At 55.7% G+C, this 19,602-nt stretch overlaps 1 protein-coding gene across 1 annotated transcript; it reads left to right on the top strand.

The window, feature by feature from the left end:
• Positions 1-3,778: 3,778 nt before the first annotated feature.
• Positions 3,779-18,452, top strand: LOC127039292 (probable methyltransferase-like protein 24). Its single transcript, XM_050932698.1, has 5 exons — positions 3,779-4,363; positions 12,957-13,055; positions 13,803-13,945; positions 15,719-15,950; positions 17,002-18,452. Exons 1-5 carry the CDS (start codon positions 3,779-3,781, stop codon positions 17,317-17,319), a joined length of 1,377 nt encoding a protein of 458 aa, XP_050788655.1. The 3' UTR covers positions 17,320-18,452.
• The last annotated feature ends 1,150 nt before the right edge of the window (positions 18,453-19,602 follow it).

Genomic DNA, 19,602 nt, shown 5'->3' with positions numbered 1-19,602 from the left:
GTGACTTGGGCCCTGGTGTCTAATTGTGAACATGTTTAAAAAGACCACAGATCCCACCCTGATTGACTGCCTACCTGAGGGTCCAGGTGTCCCCAGGTGTAAGGTTACCCTTTCTGCCCACATACAGAGTTCTACACTATAAATATTAAGGTTGTTATAATTTCTGTTCAAATCGCTCTTTTCGGTCACTCTTAATTATCTCAAGAAAGGCATTCCTTTTGTACTGAAAAGGCCTATGCTTGGTCTCAAGATTATTCTGTTTTATTATTTTTGCAAAGTTTCAGACAAATTAGTTCAGATTTACCTTAATTACTAGTGTATGGTGGGGGGAAAAATCCTTCCTATGCACCAGTGAATAATTTTGCATTCAGGTACCATGAGCGAGAGACTGATTCCAGGCACTGCAAATTTGGCTTGTTGTGCAGATCTCCCTGAGATCTGAGACTCGAGTCAAGTTTGAAGACGCTTGCTGTTGTAGTTTTAAAGTTATGAACATTTAAAAGGGCCAGCTTCACAGCTGCACAGCAGAATTTTTCCAACTTTAAATGGTCAGCGTTTTCAAACGCCTGATCTGATTTTCTTGAACTACAGCTTGCTTTTTAAGACTCAGTTAAAAACAGTTTGCACTAGTCACGTGGCTGAGAAAAAGCTTTTCCAATTGGTTTGATTGCTATGTTTTTTATCAGCGTAATCCAGCCTTTCCTATCAGCACAGCGCCTAGACGTGTGTAGTTGATTACAAAATTTTGCCAGCAGAGCTACTTGAAAATGACTTTAGTTTTTTTTTTTGGGAGGGGGGGCTGAAATAATCACATTGCATTGATTAATTAATTGTAATAGCATGTGCCTATCAAACATGATTTACATAGATTATAGATCTCTATTATCAGAAATGATTCCAGATTCAAGCTGGTGTTATGTTGACTTCTTTGAAAAACATCTGCCCCCCCAGCCACACAAACCTACAGTCTGACAGCGGAATGTGCCTCAGCTGTTACGGCAGCACAAGGGAGGAAAGGTAGTATCTCAGGTAGCTTAGAGGCCCAAATCAAGATTGGGCCCCATTGCGCTAGGGGCTGTACATGGTAATAGTCACTCCTGGTTCCCCAAAGCCTACAATCTATAAATAGACAAAACAGAGAAAGGGCAAGTGGCTTGTCTGCAGTCAAACAGCAGAGTTAACATTTGAAGCCAGGGACCATGGGTCTCAAACACTGCTCTACAATAGTCTTTAGCACTAGCAGGCTCCAACCTACCATCCTGAGCTGGGCTAAACAAAGTCAGAATAAGGAGCTGATCTCAGACAGCAGACCCCCCAATCCTGGGAGCTGATTGGCAAAATTCTGGGGCCCTTGATTGGTCCACAGCCCCTATTTAAACCCAGCACAGAAAGAGGAAGCTGTCTATGGCAGTGGGATTCACTTTGCCTTGGACTGTGTGTTCCCTGTTGCTCCTGCTCCTCTGGCTTGACTTCCCGGCATCCTGGCCTGATGCTGGTTAGCAATCTGTGGTTCTGCTCTTGAGTTTGTCTCCTGCTTCCGATCTCCTGGTAACCTGATCCTTCCTGACACTTGAGTCTCCATTTGCCCTCTGGCCTGGCTTCTGACCTGGCCTGACTCCTGCTTTGACCACTAGGTCAGACTGCCCGTGTCCCGTCGTGACACCAGGTCTCGGGTGGGAGCCTCCTGCAGCTGCCACTTTGGCAGCATTCCTGGATCCAGAGCCCAGTGGGGTCTGGACAGACATGGATGGGGACAATAGAGGCTAGGCATGGTATGGCCAATATATGCTATTGGGCTATGAAATTATGGCCCGGACCGTCCTGGCTTTGCCTGGGCACCATCTAGCTGGGATGTGGGACAGCATTGAGCTGGGTATGGCCATGGATGGGTTGGGTTTGGGCACATGGGTGGGCGCAGAATGGACAGGCAGGGCATGGGAGCATCTGGGCATGTGGCACAGGCATGGCATGGATCCACAGGGCCCGGGTGGGTTTGGGCATGTGGCACAGGCATGGCATGGATCCACAGGGCATGGGAACATTTGGGCATGCGGCCTGGGTGTGGCAAGGATCCACAGGGCATGAGTGGGTTTGGGCATGTGGCCTGGGCGTGGCAAGGATCCACAGGGCACGAGTGGGTTTGGGCATGTGGCCTGGGCGTGGCATGGATCCACAGGGCACGAGTGGGTTTGGGCATGTGGCCAGGGTGTGGCATGGATCCACAGGGCACGGGTGGGTTTGGGCACATAGCCCGGGCGTGGCACGGACCCCACAGCTGGCTTTGGGTCCAGTGCGGCGGGCATGGGGAAGTTTGGGCATGTGGCCCGGGTATGGCATGGTTCCACAGGGCACGGGTGGGTTTGGGCACATGGCCCAGGCACAGCATGGCGCCGAACAAGCAGGGCACAGCCCCCACAGCTGGCTATGGGTCCAACACGGCGGGCACAGGGAAGTTTGGGCACGTGGCCCGCGTGCGGCATGGATCCACAAGGCCCAGGTGGGTTTGGGCACGTGGCCCTGGTGTGGCATGGATCCACAGGGCCCGGGTGGGTTTGGGCACGTGACCCGGGCATAGCATGGATCCACAGGGCACGGGTGGGTTTGGGCACATGGCCTGGGTGTGGCATGGATCCACAGGGCATGGGTGGGTTTGGGCACATGGCCCGGGTGTGGCATGGATCCACAGGGCATGATTGGTTTTGAGCATGTGGGCCGGGTGTGGCATGGATCCACAGGGCACGGATGGGTTTGGGCACGTGGCCCGGGCTCAGCATGGAACTGCGGCAGGCACGGGGGAGTTTGGGCACAGGGTCCGGGCGTGGCATGGATCCACAGGACACGGGTGGGTTTGAGCACATGGCCCAGGCGCAGCATGGAACCGCGGTGGGCATGGGGGGGTTGGGCACATGGTTCGGGCACGGCATGGATCCACAGGGCCCGGGCGGGTTTGGGCACATGGCCCTGGTGTGGCATGGATCCACAGGGCCCGGGCGGGTTTGGGCACGTGGCCCGGGTGTGGCATGGATCCACAGGGCTCGGGCGGGTTTGGGCACGTGGCCCGGGCATGGCATGGATCCATAAGGCCTGGGTGGGTTTGGGCACGTGGCCAGGGCGTGGCATAGATCCACAGGGCACTGGTGGGTTTGGGCACATGGCCCGGGCATGGCACGGACCCCACAGCTGGCTTTGGGCCCAGTGCGGCGGGCATGGGGAAGTTTGGGCACGTGGCCTGGGCGTGGCATGGTTCCACAGGGCACGGGTGGGTTTGGGCACATGGCCCGGGCACAGCATGGCGATGGACACCCAGGGCACGGCTCCCACAGCTGGCTATGGTCCAACATGGTGGGCACAGGGAAGTTTGGGCACGTGGCCCGGGCGTGGCATGGATCCACAGGGCATGAGTGGGTTTTGGCACGTGGCCCGGGCGTGGCTGGATCCACAGGGCACGGGTGGGTTTGGGCACGTGGCCTGGGCGCAGCATGGATCCACAGGGCATGGGTGGGTTTGGGCACGTGGCCCCGGGCGCAGCATGGATCCACAGGGCACGGGTGGGTTTGGGCACGTGGCCCGGGCGTGGCATGGATCCACAGGGCATGAGTGGGTTTGGGCACGTGGCCCGGGCGCAGCATGGATCCACAGGGCACGGGGGGGGGGGTTTGGGCACGTGGCCCGGGCGCAGCATGGATCCACAGGGCACGGGTGGGTTTGGGCACGTGGCCCGGGCATAGCATTGATCCACAGGGCACGGGTGGGTTTGGGCACGTGGCCTGGGCGCGGCATGGATCCACAGGGCACGGGTGGGTTTGGGCACGTGGCCCGGGCGCAGCATGGATCCACAGGGCACGGGTGGGTTTGGGCACGTGGCCCGGGCGCAGCATGGAACCGCAGCGGGCACGAGGGAGTCTGGGCAGTGTCCGAGCAGGTCCGGTCCGGGTCCCGGAGCTCGCCGCGGGCTCCGGCGGAGGCAGGGTCGCGGCGGGGCCTGGGAGCCCGAGCCCAGGAATGCAGCCGCCGGGCGGGGAGCGGGGACTGCGCTGCCCCTCCCCAGCCGCCCCTCCTCCGGGGCCGGTCCCGGCCGGGGCTGCAGGTGGAGGAGCCGGCGGCTGCGGCGGGAGCCATGGGAGGCGGCTCGGCTCTGCGGCTGCTGCTGCTGGGCTGCTGGGTGCTGAGCCTGGGGCAGATCCTGCTGCGCTGCGGCCGCCCGGGCGACGAGCCGGGGCCCTTCACCATCATCACCATCCGCGGGGGGCCCGCCCCGGGCAGCGCCGCCCCCCGCCACGAGGGGACGGGAGCCCCGGCCGGGGGGCGCAGCCCGGGCTCCCTGCAGCGCTACCAGGACGAGAACGAGAACCTCGGCCAGCCCGTAAGGAACCAGAGCCCCCCTGCCCTGCTTCCCCCCGTGCGCTCTGCCCTGCAGCCCCTCTCCGGGGTGCCTGGCTCCCTCCCCAACCAAGCACCTAACTCCGGCTAACCACCCCCTGATAGAACTCCTGGCTTCCCTCCCCTCTCCTTCCCTTGCTGGCTTTTCCGTCCTTCCTTCCCTTGATTGCAACGAGCCTTTCTCCTCCCTTCCCCTCCCCTGCACACTCTGCACTGGACCCCCTTGAGGAGGTGGGGGAGAGAGACTGGCTGGTTTGGGGGTCGGGGGGTTGCGCTTTCCCCACTAAATCTCCTTCTCTTCTCTCCCTTTGCCTGCTGCTTCTGATGAACGGGATTCACGGAGACTCAGGCTGAAGGGGCACGTAAGAAACCCGAGGAAGTGGCTGCATTTATGTTTGGAAGGGTCCAAGTAGGGAGACTCGATGTCCCGATTTAATAGGGACAAGCCCGATTTTTGGATCTTTTTCTTATATGGGCTCCTATTACCCCCCTCCCCACACCTCACCCCTGTCTGGTCACCCTAGGCCCAAGCCAAAAGGAGTCAGAAGGTGATGAACGGCCAGCCCCAGGGAGGAGGTTTGTCCAGGGCTGGGCCCTGCTCCAGTGACCCTATGGGCTGGCAGCCTTTGCTACTGGTTAATGAGCGGTGAGATTAACCAGCCCAGCCTGGATTCCATACACAGGTGATCTACTGACGTCTCCCTGCGGATTGCTGGGGGGCCCTGCTCTTCCGTATTGTGGCTTTTTTCCCCTCTGTTCAGGAGGTGGGTTTAACATGGGGGCAGCCCCCTACTCGTGCAAAGAAGGGTTTGCATTCTCGCCATGAGACTCCTTCCAGAAAAGTGCTGCTCGATTCAGTAAGGTTTGCTGGATGGGGGCCAGGGTGGAGCCTGGCCCATGTGCTGAAATCTTGGCTGGCATTGCAGCCTGCAGGAGCGAATCTCCAGGGTGGAGAGACGTGTTCGGTGCTGTTTTCATTGCCTTCTTGAGGGGTGTCTGTGAACTGTCCTGGTTTGTTGCAATGCCTCCGTCTGCTGAGATTAGGAGCTTTGCTTCCTATTGTAACCTGCAGCTTCTTTTTAAGGAGGCTTGTCAAGCTTGCTGCTGGGATTCTGGCTGGGCGGTGGGTAGAGCCAGAGGGGTGACTGCAGGTTTTCCCTGAGTCTAACTTTTCAATTCCCTTGGGAACAAAGAAGGAATTTGCCTCCCCCCTGCTTCTCCAGGAATCCCACCCCCTCCACCCTAGAGTGAGCAGCCTGTTCCCTGTACAGCGGGGAAGGCTGAGAAAAGTTAGAGAAGCCCACAAATTGCCCCTAACGGTAGAAGGGCTCTGAAAGAGGAGTTCCAGCGGGCTCATCAGGGTGGAAATTCACGGGATCACTGCAGGGAGGGCAGAGTTGAAGCAACACAGCTGTCTTGACACATCCCCCGTCCCCCTGGTCCATGCACCGATCCACAGGCATCATGTACGTGCATACACAACTTCACAGTGAGTGATGCCTTGCAGCTCTGTTCCTCACATCCAGGAAACCTCTCCCGGAGATCCAGACAGCGCTGTTCCACGCAGGACACACGTGCTGTCACAATCCTCTGTTGAAAGAGAGTGAGACAGCACTGTTATTACTCATACACACACGCGCGCGCGCACACACACACAGAGTCTCGATCAATCACAGTCCCCTATTAAGGGCCCCTGGGCAGCCAGTCTTTTTACGCGCAGGGTCCCCCGTTAAAAGGGCTAGTCATGGCAGCTATACACACACACATGCAGGGGCCCCGGTGGGAGAGAAGGGATGAACAGGGAGGTTGCTGTGACTGGAAGGCTGTGGGAGGCTTTTTGTGTAGGTTTTGCAGCCTCTCCATCTGACTGTTCTTGTCTGCGTCATTCAGACATCTAAAACCACCAGCCGTGTCTGTACCAGTGCAGGCGAAGAGCTTCAGGCTAAGTATCCGCGGGTTCAGACTGGTACTATATCAACAGCAGCAGAAAGAGGATGGATGGGTTTCCACTGGTGAAGTGACTGCCTCGCCCCATAGCCCTGGCACTAGATGTGATGCCAGTTGAAGGTTTTTATTAAAGATTACGGTTAAACAAACAAGGGAGATTAAACATAAAACAGCATTAAAGCTGCAGTTGAGGGCCGACTTCTGCATCAAGGAAGGAATTTAGTGTGGAGGCTGCTGTGCCCCAAGAGACACTGCTGTGCCTAGGTGTTACAACCTGTCTGAACATGCTCTTCTGAGGCTTTGCACACCCTGGGTACAGGAGAATGAGCGATAGACACACAAATCCACAGTCCCGTAGGACTTTACAGGTGTCTCTGTGCCACACCTGGGCAACTCAGCACTTTTCAGCAACAGTGGGGATAGAACTCAACTCCTCCTGCTCCTAAAACCCACTATGATTGGTTCTAAAGGAGAATCTTCATTAGTTGTTACCAGTATAGAGTCCATGACACCATTGTGTGTTTCTAATTTCAGCCAGAAGAGGGCAGTGAGGTACAAACATGGTAGCTAGTTCATGATGTGTAATCCCAACAGATGCTGGCTGAGATTTTCAGAGCTGCCTCGGAGATCTGGCCACCTGATTCTCATTAAAATTACAGGCTTTGAAAATGACAGTCATTGCTCCTACCTAGCATCCTTTATACGGGGTAACTTCAATCATCTGGCATGTGCCAGATCAGACCTGTGATCTGCCAAATCTGGCACCTTGATTCAACAGCAGTTGTGGCCTGAAAGGTTTTGAGATTTCCCTTCCCTTCTCACTGATTTCACTGGGAGTGTTGCCTGAATGAGGTCAAAGTAGGAAGTTAGCGATGGACTTCAGGATCAGCCCATTCTCCAGAGCTTTCCAGCTGAGGATCAAAATGCCCTGTGCCAATAATTCCCCTCACAACCTGGAGAATTCCCATTCCTGTTTTATGGATGCGGAAACTGAGGCACAGAGAGGGGGTGGGGAAATACCTCATCCAGAGCTGGGCATAGACTGAATCTCCTGACAGCCAGACCACTGCTTGTAGCCATGACACCATCCGGCCCCTGTTACTAGCCATAAAACTGTCCTCCTTGTGCACCCCCGGCTGAAGTCTTTGACTCTGTCACCCCCAGTGGCAGCGCTTCCTGTGGGCTGAGTGTGTTGCTAGCGGAAGCCTCTCCTTTTGTTTGTTTTTAAATATCCCGGCCAGAATGGCTTCCCAGCAAGATTTTCAGAGAGGAGGAAGTGTCCCGGTATCTGGGAGGGAGTTTCTGAGAGATGGCGCGATGCCGTGACCTCTCCTGAGCCTTCTGACTGACAGGCTAGGGGCCATGTGCACACGGGGATGCATACGCCTCTGTAAATTACGCAGGGACATCAGGTTCTTCCAACCCTCGTGCTGTGTGCAGCACCCTTCCCACGTTGCAAGGGGGCGAAATGTCCCTGCAGCTGCAATGCCAAACCTCCTCTGCTTTTCCCAGGGGTTCACCCATCCCCAGCAGCACGCGTGTCTCACTCATGCCGGAGTGCCACACCCAGGAGCCCCTAACCCTTGGCCTCAGGACTGGAGGCTGGCAGCCAGGCCTCCCAGCTCTGATTGACAGAGTCGTGGAGGGGGGGGTGTTAGGAGGTACCTGCTTCCCCAGTAGAAACTGGGCTAAGGCCCAGCAAACTCATTTCACGTATCAGCGAAGAGGACACTGGAGTTGAACCAGCAACTTCCATGGCCTGTTACTGTTCCCCTGAGCCATTTAAGCCCCTTCCTGCGCTGACTTTGACCGGATATTAAGCAATCACAGCCCTGTGCCTTTTGAATGAATGGGGGCCGAATTTCCAAAGCCCTGCCTCGCTTTGTAAACGCGCGCGCACCCTTTGCCTGCGTGTGCACCCTGGGCAGCTGGTTTGCAAGAGCAGAGGAGCGTGTGTGCCAAGGTGGTAATGGTGGAGGGAGGGGCTGGTTGCAGTCGCTCTGATGCTGCATTTGGCACGGCTCATCCTTTGTGTGGGGCTTCAGAAACGTGGCCCTCGCTGTCATGTTTTGAGCATGTGGGGGAGGGAAACCAAAAGCCGACACAGCTGGGGGCAGCTTTCAAAGGTCTCCACTCTCCAGTAATTTTGAAAGCTGTTTTGGAGACAGGAGGAGCTGAGATCAGCAAAGCATGGGGAAAGGAGAGCTAGAGAATGAAAGCGAAGGTTGTTTTATGTAGGGGGCAGGGGGTGGGATTTACTTGCTGTGTGTGTTGCTCAGTGTTGTACGCAACAGCTGTCTACAACAAAATCCAGGCACTAGAACTGATAGGGAGGGAAGAAGTCAGGACACCTGGGTTCTATTCCTGGCTTTAGGCGGGAGTGTGATTTGGAGATTCGAGTAGGGGATTGGTGGGAGTCGGGTTCCTGAGTTTTTGTCCTGGCTCTGGGAGGGAGTGTGATCTAGTGAGGAGATGAGCGGACTGGCATTCTGTTCTTCTTGGCTCTGGGGCGGATGGGACCCAAAGGAGGCTTCGGATCAGGGCTTGTGTGTGTAGCAGAGGGGCCTTGGCCCTGCGTGTGTTGCTGAGTGGTGGTGCCCGGCCAGGCTGACTCCAGGGTACGGCCCTGCCAGGCTGTAGGCAGTGACTCCCGCTGAACTCTTTGCTGTCCGAACGCCACGCAGCCTGTCTCGCCAGCAGAAGCCAGGGACATCTGGGAGCGGGTAGGCGAAAGTGACATGTCAATGGGCAGTCAGGACCCTGCCACGGTACTGGTAAATATCATCCTGGCTCTGATTCCAGGCAGCCTTGGCAGGACCTAGCCCAAGGTTGAAGGGAGTGAAGAATGCGTGGGTGATGAAGGGGCTGGGGGGTGAGTGGGGAGAGGGGCCTCGGTGAATCCTCAGAGAGGGGAGGGCAGAGCTCTTCAGCTGGGGGGCATAATGCAACCCAAGGCACTCATTCATTTTTCATGGACCCAGATTGTCTGAGTTATCAGCGGTGGCAGAAGCTTCCTGTCTCTGCACGGAATGCAGGCTCCTAGGGGAAGGGATTAAGGGGATTATATTATTATTTGTTATTGCGGAGGGGGGAGAAAAAAGAAGAAACCTCCATCGCTGGGAATTCAGCCTAATCAGAGTGGAGATTAGCCTCTCCTCCCCCCCCACCCCAGTTCATTTGGCAGCCTGGGACGGCTCCAGCGGGCAGCGCAGGCTGTCCAGCCTCCAGCACCCTCCTTCTGGCTGGAAGGGAGAGGTTCCAGCAGGCGTGATGGGTCCCCGCTCGCTTGCCCTCACATCTCCTGCTCTTTGATCCCACACGCTGCTGATCTTGGCTGGGCCCAGCCCCTTTGTGTAAGAGGAGATATTAGCACCATGAATCACAGCCCCCTCCCTTCCCAATAGGGGACCCGTGTCCCATCCTGCCCCTCATGCCTGTGAACTGCACAGGAGGCAGGGAGCTCGCAGGCTTCAGCTGGGTCCTGAAGTATCTGCGATTCCAGGCCAGATCTCTGCTGCTGCTCCCTCCCACCATCAGTCCCCCCCAGCGGTGCCCCCACCCTCACCTCTGCTACCTCCCCCCATCAGCCCCCAGCGGTGCCTCCATCCCCCACCACCTCCCCCCATCAGCCCCCTGCAGTGCCCCCACCCCCATCAGCCCCCAGCGGTGCCCCCATCCCCCACCACCTCCCCCCATCAGCCCCCACCAGTACCCCACCCCCTATCCCCTACACCGTGCCACCTCACACCTCCTTACCATCATCAGCCCTCATCACCACTCCCCGCGGGGCTCTCCATACATTCCACCCCCCACCATCCACCACCTCCCTTGTTCTCGCCTCCATCTCCATGGCCCCCGAGAGGGAGGGATGGGGTAGGGTCTGCAGATTGGTATCACCCCTAAGCATTGGGGAACACGTGGGTGATGAAGCCAAGAATGTGGCAGCTCCGGGAGGTGAGGCAGGGTCGCCCAGCGGGGGCGGGTCAAGTGGGGCAGTTTGTCCCAGGCCCTGCAGGGGCCCTGCGAGCCCTGATCCAGCAGCGGTCCGGGTCTTCAGTGGCATTTTGGTGGCGGGGGGCCCTTCAGTGCTGCTGGAGATGCGGAGCGACTGAAGGGCCCCCCGCCGCCGAAGACCCGGAGTGCCGCCGGGCGAGTACAAGCGCCGCAGCTCCCCTGCTTTGCCCCAGCCCCCTGAATCCTCTGGGCGGCCCTGAGGGGAGGACTTTGGGCTAGGCTGGGGTAGTTTAGCTAGGATACATATGTGCTGGTCCAGTGTCCCCTGTGCCTCATGGCAGTGGGCCAGAGTGCAGGAGGGGTTTGGCTCGCCCTGGATTTAAAGGTTTCAGTGGTGGCCGTGTTAGTCTGTATCAGCAAAAACAACGAGGAGTCCTTGGGGCACCTTAGAGACTAATACATGTATAGCTTATGCCCAGATAAATGTGTTAGTCTCTAAGGTGCCCCAAGGCCTCCTCATTGTTTTCCCTGGATTTAAAGGCATCTGTGCAAGCCCTGGGAGGCCTGGCTGGGTCGGGCATTGAAAACCCAGCTGTGGGCTCTGAGTGTGAGGAGGACGCTGGCCCCTGTGTGAGGCGGGCCAGGGAGACGGTTGGCACAGAGCCATTGTGAAGACCAGCTTTTCGTTTTATAAAGCCCTGACCTGCTGAGGCTCCACCACTTTGTCTCCCCCCTACGTGCTCTGATCCTGCTGCCAGAACAGGGCCGGGCAGGGAGCTGGCTCTGCTGATCTTAGCTGTGCAGAGGGAGGCTGGGCCAGTCTGTGAGCTGGATGAAGCTTCCCTGGGACGTGGGGCCCTAGATGGTCATTAGTTTGCTTATGCTTAAGGCTGGCTCTGGCCATAATTAATGACCTGCCGGTCCAGGAGCTGCAGCAGGAGGCTCTGGGCTGTTTGCAGGCCTATTGCTGATTGCGCTGATAAGGCAGAGCAGATACAGAGCCATTTTCCTGCTGTAGCTGACTTTCCCTTTGTACTCAAAGCCTCTTGCCTGCGCAAAGGGGCCTTTGTCTCCCACGTTGCCCCTTCTCCAGCCGTGCTGGAAGGGAGGGAGTTTCTGTTTCCTTCTCCTGGTCCATGTTACTGGGAACTGTCCGTTTAGTGTCTCGTTCAGGAGACAGCATTCCCTAGGAGTTAGAACACAGGGTCAAGCGCTGGGACTACTGGGGTCTGTGCTGGGATCTGTCACCGACTTGCAAAGTAGCCTTAGACAAGTTACTCCCCCTCTCTGTGCTTCAGTTTCTTCACTTGGAAAATGGTGATAATGGGACCTCACTGCTGCTGGGGAGGGGGCATGGTGGGAGAGCGAGTTGTGAGACATGGTTAAGTAGTGTTTGTAAAGAGCATGGCACCCCTCAGGTGAGAGGCACTAGAAATGCAAAGTCTCCTGCATTAGCTGGTCAGTCCTTCAGCCCCTTTCTGCCACAGCTGCTCTGGGGAGACAGAGCCAACAGGAGCTCACCCGTGCAGTGATGCACCCGTGCTGGTCACCTGCAGCAATGCTTCCTGACACGCCACTCCCCTCTTCTCCAGTGTGGATTGGTTCGTGATGGTGGTGGTACTGCTGTTAACCCCACAGCTGAAACTGCAGGGAGACTTTTAGGCAGGCAAAGTGCAATTACATGAGTTGGAATACGGCCAGGACACTGGGCTTAGCGCTCCTACTTTGTGAAATGTGTCAGAAGAGCTTATAGTGGCTAGGAGCGATCAGGGCCTCAGTTTCACAACGCAGTCAGAAGAAATTTCCACTCCAGCAGCACAGTGCCGGGTCATTGGGTTCAGGCCTGACTCAGAGGAGAGAGCGCCCCCTAATGCTTTACCTACCCATTGCTCCCTGCAGCACGGCACCCCCTAGCACTGCGCCGGGTCATTGGGGTCAGGCCTGATTCAGAGGAGAGAGCGCCCCCTAATGCTTTACCTACCCATTGCTCCCTGCAGCACGGCTCCCCCTAGCACTGCGCTGGGGCATTGGGGTCAGGCCTGACTCAGAGGAGAGAGCGCCCCCTAATGCTTTACCTACCCATTGCTCCCTGCAGCACGGCTCCCCCTAGCACTGCGCTGGGGCATTGGGGTCAGGCCTGACTCAGAGGAGAGAGCGCCCCCATATGCTTTACTTACCCATTGCTCCCTGCAGCACAGCACCCCCTAGCACTGCGCCAGGGCATTGGGGTCAGGCCTGACTCAGAGGAGAGAGCGCCCCCTAATGCTTTACCTACCCATTGCTCCCTGCAGCACGGCGCCCCCTAGCACTGCACCGGGGCATTGGGGTCAGCAGTGGCTGGGAGGAGAGGAGCACTGAGTCGCACGTCTCCCTGCAGCACCTGGGCTGTCTTTAGAAGTTTCCCATCCGAGTGCTGCCCAGCCCTGTGGAGCTGATAAAAGCACAGCCTGGAGCGCTAGCACTGCAGCAGCGGACGTCCCCTGGCTGTTCAGGTACTGGGGTGCTGCTGTGCTGAGCCCGTGTTTCTGGGTTCTTAAACCCTTCAGTGCCTTGGCAGGTTCCTCCGCCACGTCAGAATCCTTTAGACACTCAAGAGCTGAGGCTGGTTCATTTCCCAGCGTGCCGCAGCGCTCCCAGCGCTTGACTTACTGCACATTTTATCTCCGTGACCTTAGAAAACCCAGCAGGCGGTGGCCCTGCAGCCCTGGGCCGATGGCAGCAAGTCGCTCCAAAGCGAAGCCGAGCGGTTCCTTACGTACATCAGCACCCCCCAGGTAGGTCACACAACATGGCTCCCCCTCCCCACGTCAGCCCCCGGCTACACAACACAGCCCAGAGGTGGCATAAGAGCTCTGGGGGGCACCCCGCCTGGGAGGGAGCTGGATAAGACTCTTGCCTGGAGAGGCAGTGACCTGTATTTGGGGTTCTGCCTCTCCCCTCTGGAGGCTGCTTCACTCTCTCCTCTTCTGCCCTCATTGCTGGCACCCGCCTCTCACATATCAAAGGAGCGGCCTGGTTGTTTGCAGAAGGGCAGGATCTGAGGGGTGGGGGAGTTAAAATCCCAGTCCCTGACCAGTGCTGTAGAAAGCTCCTGTGGTGGAGACAAGACAGCCCCGCAGAGTCCCATCCCCTGGGGGCCATGATGGCATGGGGAGGTCTCTAGATAGGAAGGAGGCCCAGGGCAGGGGGAAAGGGGACATTCCTATGGGGCCATTAGGGATTGGGAGGGCAAGGGGCATTGGTGGACCTGGGCTGGAGGATCCTGAGCTGAAGTGAGCTTTCCTGGAGAGGGATGGTGCTGGCTTGTTAACATAGAAGTGAAGAGCCGTATGGTGCGGGAGGAGAACTTCCTCTGTACACTGGCTGATGGGAGCTGGCCGCCTCTGGGCTCAGGCAGGGGATGGCTGCTGAGCTGTGATGAAAACAGAGCTTTCAAGGGCCAAGTACCTCCCAAGCCCTGGGTTATGAACCCAATCCAGTCCCCAGCTAAAGGGCTGATTTGGTTCTCCCTTCTCCTTCAGCTGCCCTGCTCCCGAGCTCTGAGCCAGGCTGGGCTCCAGGATTTCACAGCCAGCACTGCCGGGGCATGGCGAGTTTGCCTGGATCACATGCCCACCGGGTCGCTGAAGCTGCAGCAGGAGAGGTGCCTGGTTTATACCTTCAGGTGAGCATCGTGCTCCCGTGGATGGGCACCCGAAATTTGGAAGAACAGAGGCAAGGAGGGCCGCTGCGGAAGGATGGATTTAGAGGGTCGGGACGGATACTTACTCGACAGGCGAGCTGTCACCGTCTTTTGGATTTTGATTTTTTCAATGACATTTTTCATGGAAAATTCAAATTTCATCCAAACAAAACTTTGTTTTTTTCCAGCCGACACTTTTCACTGTTTGAAAAATGTCATCCAAGTTCTGAAATAAAACAGTAAAAAATGTTGAGAACGGGTTCTCGGGGGGTTGGGGCTGCTTTTTCCAACCAGTTCTGCTCTGTGACCCCATGTCCTTCCATCAGGTATAATCCTGGGTCCTTCGGGATGGAGGCCTCCTGAGCAAACCTTCCGTCTTCGGGTGTATTTTCTAGATTGAAATGCTGGTTAAAAGCAATAGTTTTATGAGCTCCAGCCAGCACAGGTCCCTGGCGTCACAGAATAGGGACAGCCCAGCTGGCAGTCGCTACCCACTAATGTGCTCACCCCAGTTCTGGATGGACTCTTCTCTAGGGGTGGGAGAGTCGTTGGGTCTCATTGGCCTGCTCAGCCCCAGCCTGCAGACAGCCAGCAGAAGGGCTGATGGTAGTGGGGATTTTGTGTGTGCTGGAAACTTGCCCATTACGATTTGCCAGGCCAGATTGGACCGATGGTCACCTAATCCAGCATCCCATCTCCAGTAGTGGCAAGAACCAGAGACATCAGAGGAATGTGCAACTCCCACAATACACACCAAAAAGGATCAGCATCCCATTTCACACAGGCTACCGCCCGGCCTGCAGACAGTGACTTTTCAGTTGCTAGTGACATGGGACTGGCCACCAAGAGGTTAATATCACCATGTCCCATCACCACTCCTGGGAGCCATCCACTTCCCTGTCTGTGAGTCAGTTACACACGCGTGAGTCAGCTGCTGTGGTGAACACCATCCACTCTTGGGTACATTCTGGTAGCCTGAGTCATGACTAGCCACAGTGACTGAAGCCAAAACCGTGCCCCAAAGGCCTGCGTGAAATTCTGGGCCTCTAACTAGGCTTCATTCTTGTACTTGTTCAGCTCAGACAGGTTGCAGTTGCGGGTGGGGAAGAAGCTGCTCTTAATCCATGTGACAGCTGCTGACTTGGAGATTCCAGGCCTGCTGGCATCCCTTTTGAGCTGCTCTCTGAGCCTGTGGGCTCCAGAATAGAGGTTCTGCACCAGCAGCACACAGACCAGTGTCATGATAGTTGGTGCTCTGGGCTTCCCTTCCCTCCCTTAACTGGGCCCAGGTATAAGCTCTGATATAACTGTTTTTTCCTTTCTCTTGCTCTCCATCTGCCCCGATGCTTGGGCTGTAAATCTGGGGCTCGGGGCAGCCAAACCTCCAAGGCATGTTCGAGGTGCGTCACTGCGATATGTGCAGACCAGGGCGGAAGCTGCAGAGAGTCCATAAGATCTGATGTTTCCAGCGAATCCCTTTGCTTCTTCAGATATGTCCCCCTTGCAGTCCCTTTAGCTGCCCTGTGATCAGTGGGCTTTGCAATGACAGGTTGCATCTGAAAAGCAACCTGATGGGTAAAGAAAACGTGCCTGCTTGGAACCTCAGCTGCAGGGCTGGATCAAAGTCAGCCAGGGTGTCTTTGCCTCAGTTTGCATAACATTATCCATCATGCTTTGCTTTGCACCCACATATTCTGCAGGTCAGCCTAACTTTGCAGAGCCTGAAAGTGCCTCTCTCCCTTTCTTCATTTGTAGCATGGTCAAAAGGGGTTTTGAGTTCAGCCAGCGGATGAGTGAAATGCAGTGCCAGGTGCACAGCTTTGGCCTGACCCCCTACAAGCAGACCGACCTCTGGCAGAAAGGACAGGTGCAGCACCATGCGCTGTGGCTGGACTGGCATGAGCGACGCCCAGTCATCTCCTTGCAGAGACGGAGGAGCCCTTCCAAGAGGCTGAATCAGATCATGCAGGACTTTGGCCACAAGAAGGTAATGGCATCTGATAACATCGTCCCCCCTGCCCCATCACCATCCACCCGTTAGATGTCATAGACAGAGAAGCCTAAAATCCAGTTCCCTCTCTGCATCTCAGGCAGCTAGTTCACATCTTCCTTGATGTAAATTCAACCATAAGCCAATCTGAGAAAGACACCAAAACTGGAGGGCAGCGAATATGCGAGAGGACGGAACTGATGTGCAAGGTGACCTGGAGAGGTCAGAGCTAGAATTTTCAAAGATGTCTAAGAATCCAGCGCCCAACTCCCATTGGATTTTAATGGGGTTTGGGAACCCAGCTCCTCTGAAAATTCCATCCTAGAGCAACAGGGCAGCTTCCGTGGATTTGAGTGGAAGTTAGGAGCCTAAATACCTTTGTGGATCTGGGCCTTTGTTCCCAATAAATGACCCGGCCTGATCCCAGAGAGCAGAAATCCACAGCACAGGAACGAAATAGGGGGAATGCAACCAAAAAGCCCACCCCTGCACATTTAGCTGAGTTTACTTCCATCTCATCCTCTTACGACCCACGGGGGTTCCTGGGCTCTCTGGCTGCCATCAGGAAAGTGAAGGGTCCACATGGGAGGCTGTGAGGGGAGGTGCCTACAAGTAGAACTTGCTTTTTAGGGCCATGTGAAGCAGACTGAGCCCCTCTGGTCTAATCCATCCCTCGACCAGTCCCCAGCTGGAGGACATCTCCGCTATTGTGAACAGAACTGCACGTTGGGGCTGAGCCGAAGCCAATGGGAGCTTTTCCATTGACTTCAGTAGACTTTGGATCAGGCTGCAAACATCAATGGACAGCTCCCCTTCGCCGGGCCTGCCAACTCCTCGGCTCTAAGAAACAGCCTTAAACAAGGATGTTGGCAGAACTTGGCTAAGAGCAGTAGGGCTCATTTTTTTCCCACTCCCAGGTGTGTCCAGTTGTCTCATTTTCAGACTTCTCTTGGCCTGCCCCAGCCTAGTCCCCTCCCATGACAGCACCAGTCCCTGGGCAGCGCTGACTAGAGGAGCTGAGTTTGCTTGTTCTTTCTCCCTGGGATAGATCGACGTGTTGGAGGCGGACTTGGCCAGCGCCGAGTGGAAGATTTTGGAGAGTATCCTTGTGGATGGCACCGTGGCCGCAGTGCACCAGCTGATCCTCGCCATCCACCTCCACTGGCCCGGCTTTGAGGTCAGTGGGAGCGAGGCAGCCGTGGTGCGGTACTGGTACAGCCTGCTGAAGGCACTAGAGGCCAGAGGGTTTCGCCTGTTCCATAGCTTCAAGGATCTGCAGAAGCCACAGCTCTTTCTGCACAAAGAACTCTTCAATGCCAGCAGCTCCTACACCCTGAGCTGGGTCAACACCTACTGGATGTTCTGAAAGGGGGCACCCCATGGGCATTTGTGAGGGTGGGGCTGGTTATTTTCAAACCTGGCTCCTGGCTGAGCTCAGAATGGGTGTGCTTGTTAGGTCCCGGCTGGCCACAATGCACCACGGGCGGAATTTGTATTTCTGCTGCATTCCAGGGATGGATGAGGCAGCCAAAGGAGTTCTGAAGATGAATCCAGGAAACGCTAACAGAGGTCCAAGGCCTGTGACTCTGACAGCAAAAGCCACTCAGATGGACGCTTCAGTGGGGACTGAATTCCAGCTTAAGAGACTCAAAGGTGCCGAAATTCCAAATACCTCCTCCCACAAGACCATCTAACCACTGCTCTGGCCTTCAGCACATGTAAGAGCCTGAGTGTCCAGCTCACATCCTTCCTGATGAAGCAAGGAGCGTGCTGGGGCACCGAGACCTGGCAGCCCAGACAATAAGAAGCCGAGCTGATGGCTCGTGGGAGAAGCTACAGCAGTGCTTCTGGCTGCTGTTTGCATTGGCCCCCCACTTCCAAAAGCCACTGAAATGGCCACAGCAGACCTGGGAAGGAAGGGAGACGAGTTGCCAGTGCTCTGTTGTTGGAGGAGCCATTCTAACTGGGATGCATCAAGAAGTGCATTTGCCAAATGGAAGCAATAGTTGCAGGGACCGGCAGCCTGTTGGCCTGATGCTGTCAAGATCAGCTGGGATTTTCAGAGGAGGCTAAAGGAGGTTGGTGCCCAATTCACACTTGGATTCAGTTAGACTTGGGCACCTAACTCCTGCTGGCACCTTTCAGTCCTCCAGCCAATGTCTATATTGAACGACACAGACTGTTCCACGAAATCTCATCTGGCCCTGGGAGCACTGCTGCACCCACGTGCTGTTTACAAAGTGGGCTGGAGATCCCACGAGAGCTGGCTCTCTCTTCAGACACCAGCCCCTACCACCTGGGTTAGGCTGTCCTGACGCCTTGCCTGTCTCATTGTATTTCAGCTCATCTATTGCTGTCCAGAACCAGGGAGTGCAAATTTGTAAATGACTTTTAAAAACAAGGTTGGGAGAAGGCCATTCACATTTTTGGAATCGCTAAAGTAAAGTTCAGGTTTGAATTTTGGGCGAAGGTTTGGGTCCGTTTGCGTCCAATTATTTTGCTTCATCCCCCCCCCCCCCCCCCCCCCGAGGCTCCGACCGCTAGCACCGAATGGTGCTATCAAATGTCATTAGAGCTGGTTCTGCCCGTGTCCTTTCATGGTGGACAATACTATTGTCTTTAGTCTTCTACTTACACTCTAATACTGTTGGGTTTGGTTTTTTTTTTTGCAACTGCAAACTCTGCTGGAGTGCACAAAACCCTTTAGATCTCGGCTGGCAGTAGAGATATGCCTAATCATAGTCATTATCTGGTAGCAGGTAATGGGCATCTTTCCCATGTTAATTTCAGAACAGAATAGATGAGAGCAGGGCACTTCTGGGAAGGGAGCATGCTCCTGGCCCCCCCTGTGGTGGGAATTCACTGCATTTGTCCCAGGAAATTGTGTACAGCTTTGTGCTCTGACTTTCCTGCTGCCCTAGCAGGCCCCGCAGTCATGTCTGTATTAAATACATGAGGATTCTTTTGAGTATGTGCGACTATAACTTCAGGAAACCCAGGCGTGTGGGTCACCATAACCTCTCGGGCTGCTCGGCTGATTTCGTCAGCACCGACCCCGAAATCTGCTGTTAAATAATCAAGCCCAGGTGACCCTCAGGGCTGGATGATTGTGTGTGTCAGCTGCAGGAAGAAAGAGGGAACGACATCCACCAGAGAGCCATGAACGGCACAGATTTTGCCCTGCCTAGCAATATAGAAGTACGCTATGGACAGAGACCCTTATCACTGCTGTCTAGAGTGACCACACAGCAAGTGTGAAAAATCGGGACGGGGGTGGGGGTAATAGGAGCCTATATAAGAAAAAGACCCCAAAATCAGGGCTGTCCCTATAAAACCGGGACATCTGGTCACCCTATGATAAAAAAAAACAACCCCTTGAATATGTTTTCTTGGAGGGTCTTTGGAGAATAAGATGATCTCTCCATCCATAAACTGTTGTGAGGCTCCATCATAACTTGCAGGACTATCCCCACACCTGTATCACACAAGCAGGGCCAAATTCTGCTTGCTTCTTTATTAACAATGCAAACAGGGACCCCTTCCTCCCCAGCTTCGGAAGCAAATTGTCCTGCAGGAAGGAGACAGGTTTTCCTGCGGTGGACAAGTTCCCATTTCCTCCAGGTGTGCGGGAGAGGGCGTTGGGAGGAAG

The sequence above is a fragment of the Gopherus flavomarginatus genome, chromosome 22 (assembly GCF_025201925.1).
Source record: "Gopherus flavomarginatus isolate rGopFla2 chromosome 22, rGopFla2.mat.asm, whole genome shotgun sequence".
NCBI classification, from domain to species: Eukaryota; Metazoa; Chordata; order Testudines; family Testudinidae; genus Gopherus; species Gopherus flavomarginatus.
Note: the sequence above shows the minus strand (reverse complement) of the source record. Positions and strands in the feature narration are given on the sequence as shown.

What these genes read in the sequence shown, in the direction of transcription:
- LOC127039292 (XM_050932698.1), top strand. Translation starts at nt 3,779, where the DNA reads ATGGATCCACAGGGCACGGGTGGGTTTGGGCACGTGGCCCGGGCGCAG. An exon ending in CGTACATCAGCACCCCCCAG is followed by an intron (nt 13,056 to 13,802) that starts GTAGGTCACACA and finishes CTTCTCCTTCAG; the next exon opens with CTGCCCTGCTCCCGAGCTCT. An exon ending in TGCCTGGTTTATACCTTCAG is followed by an intron (nt 13,946 to 15,718) that starts GTGAGCATCGTG and finishes CTTCATTTGTAG; the next exon opens with CATGGTCAAAAGGGGTTTTG.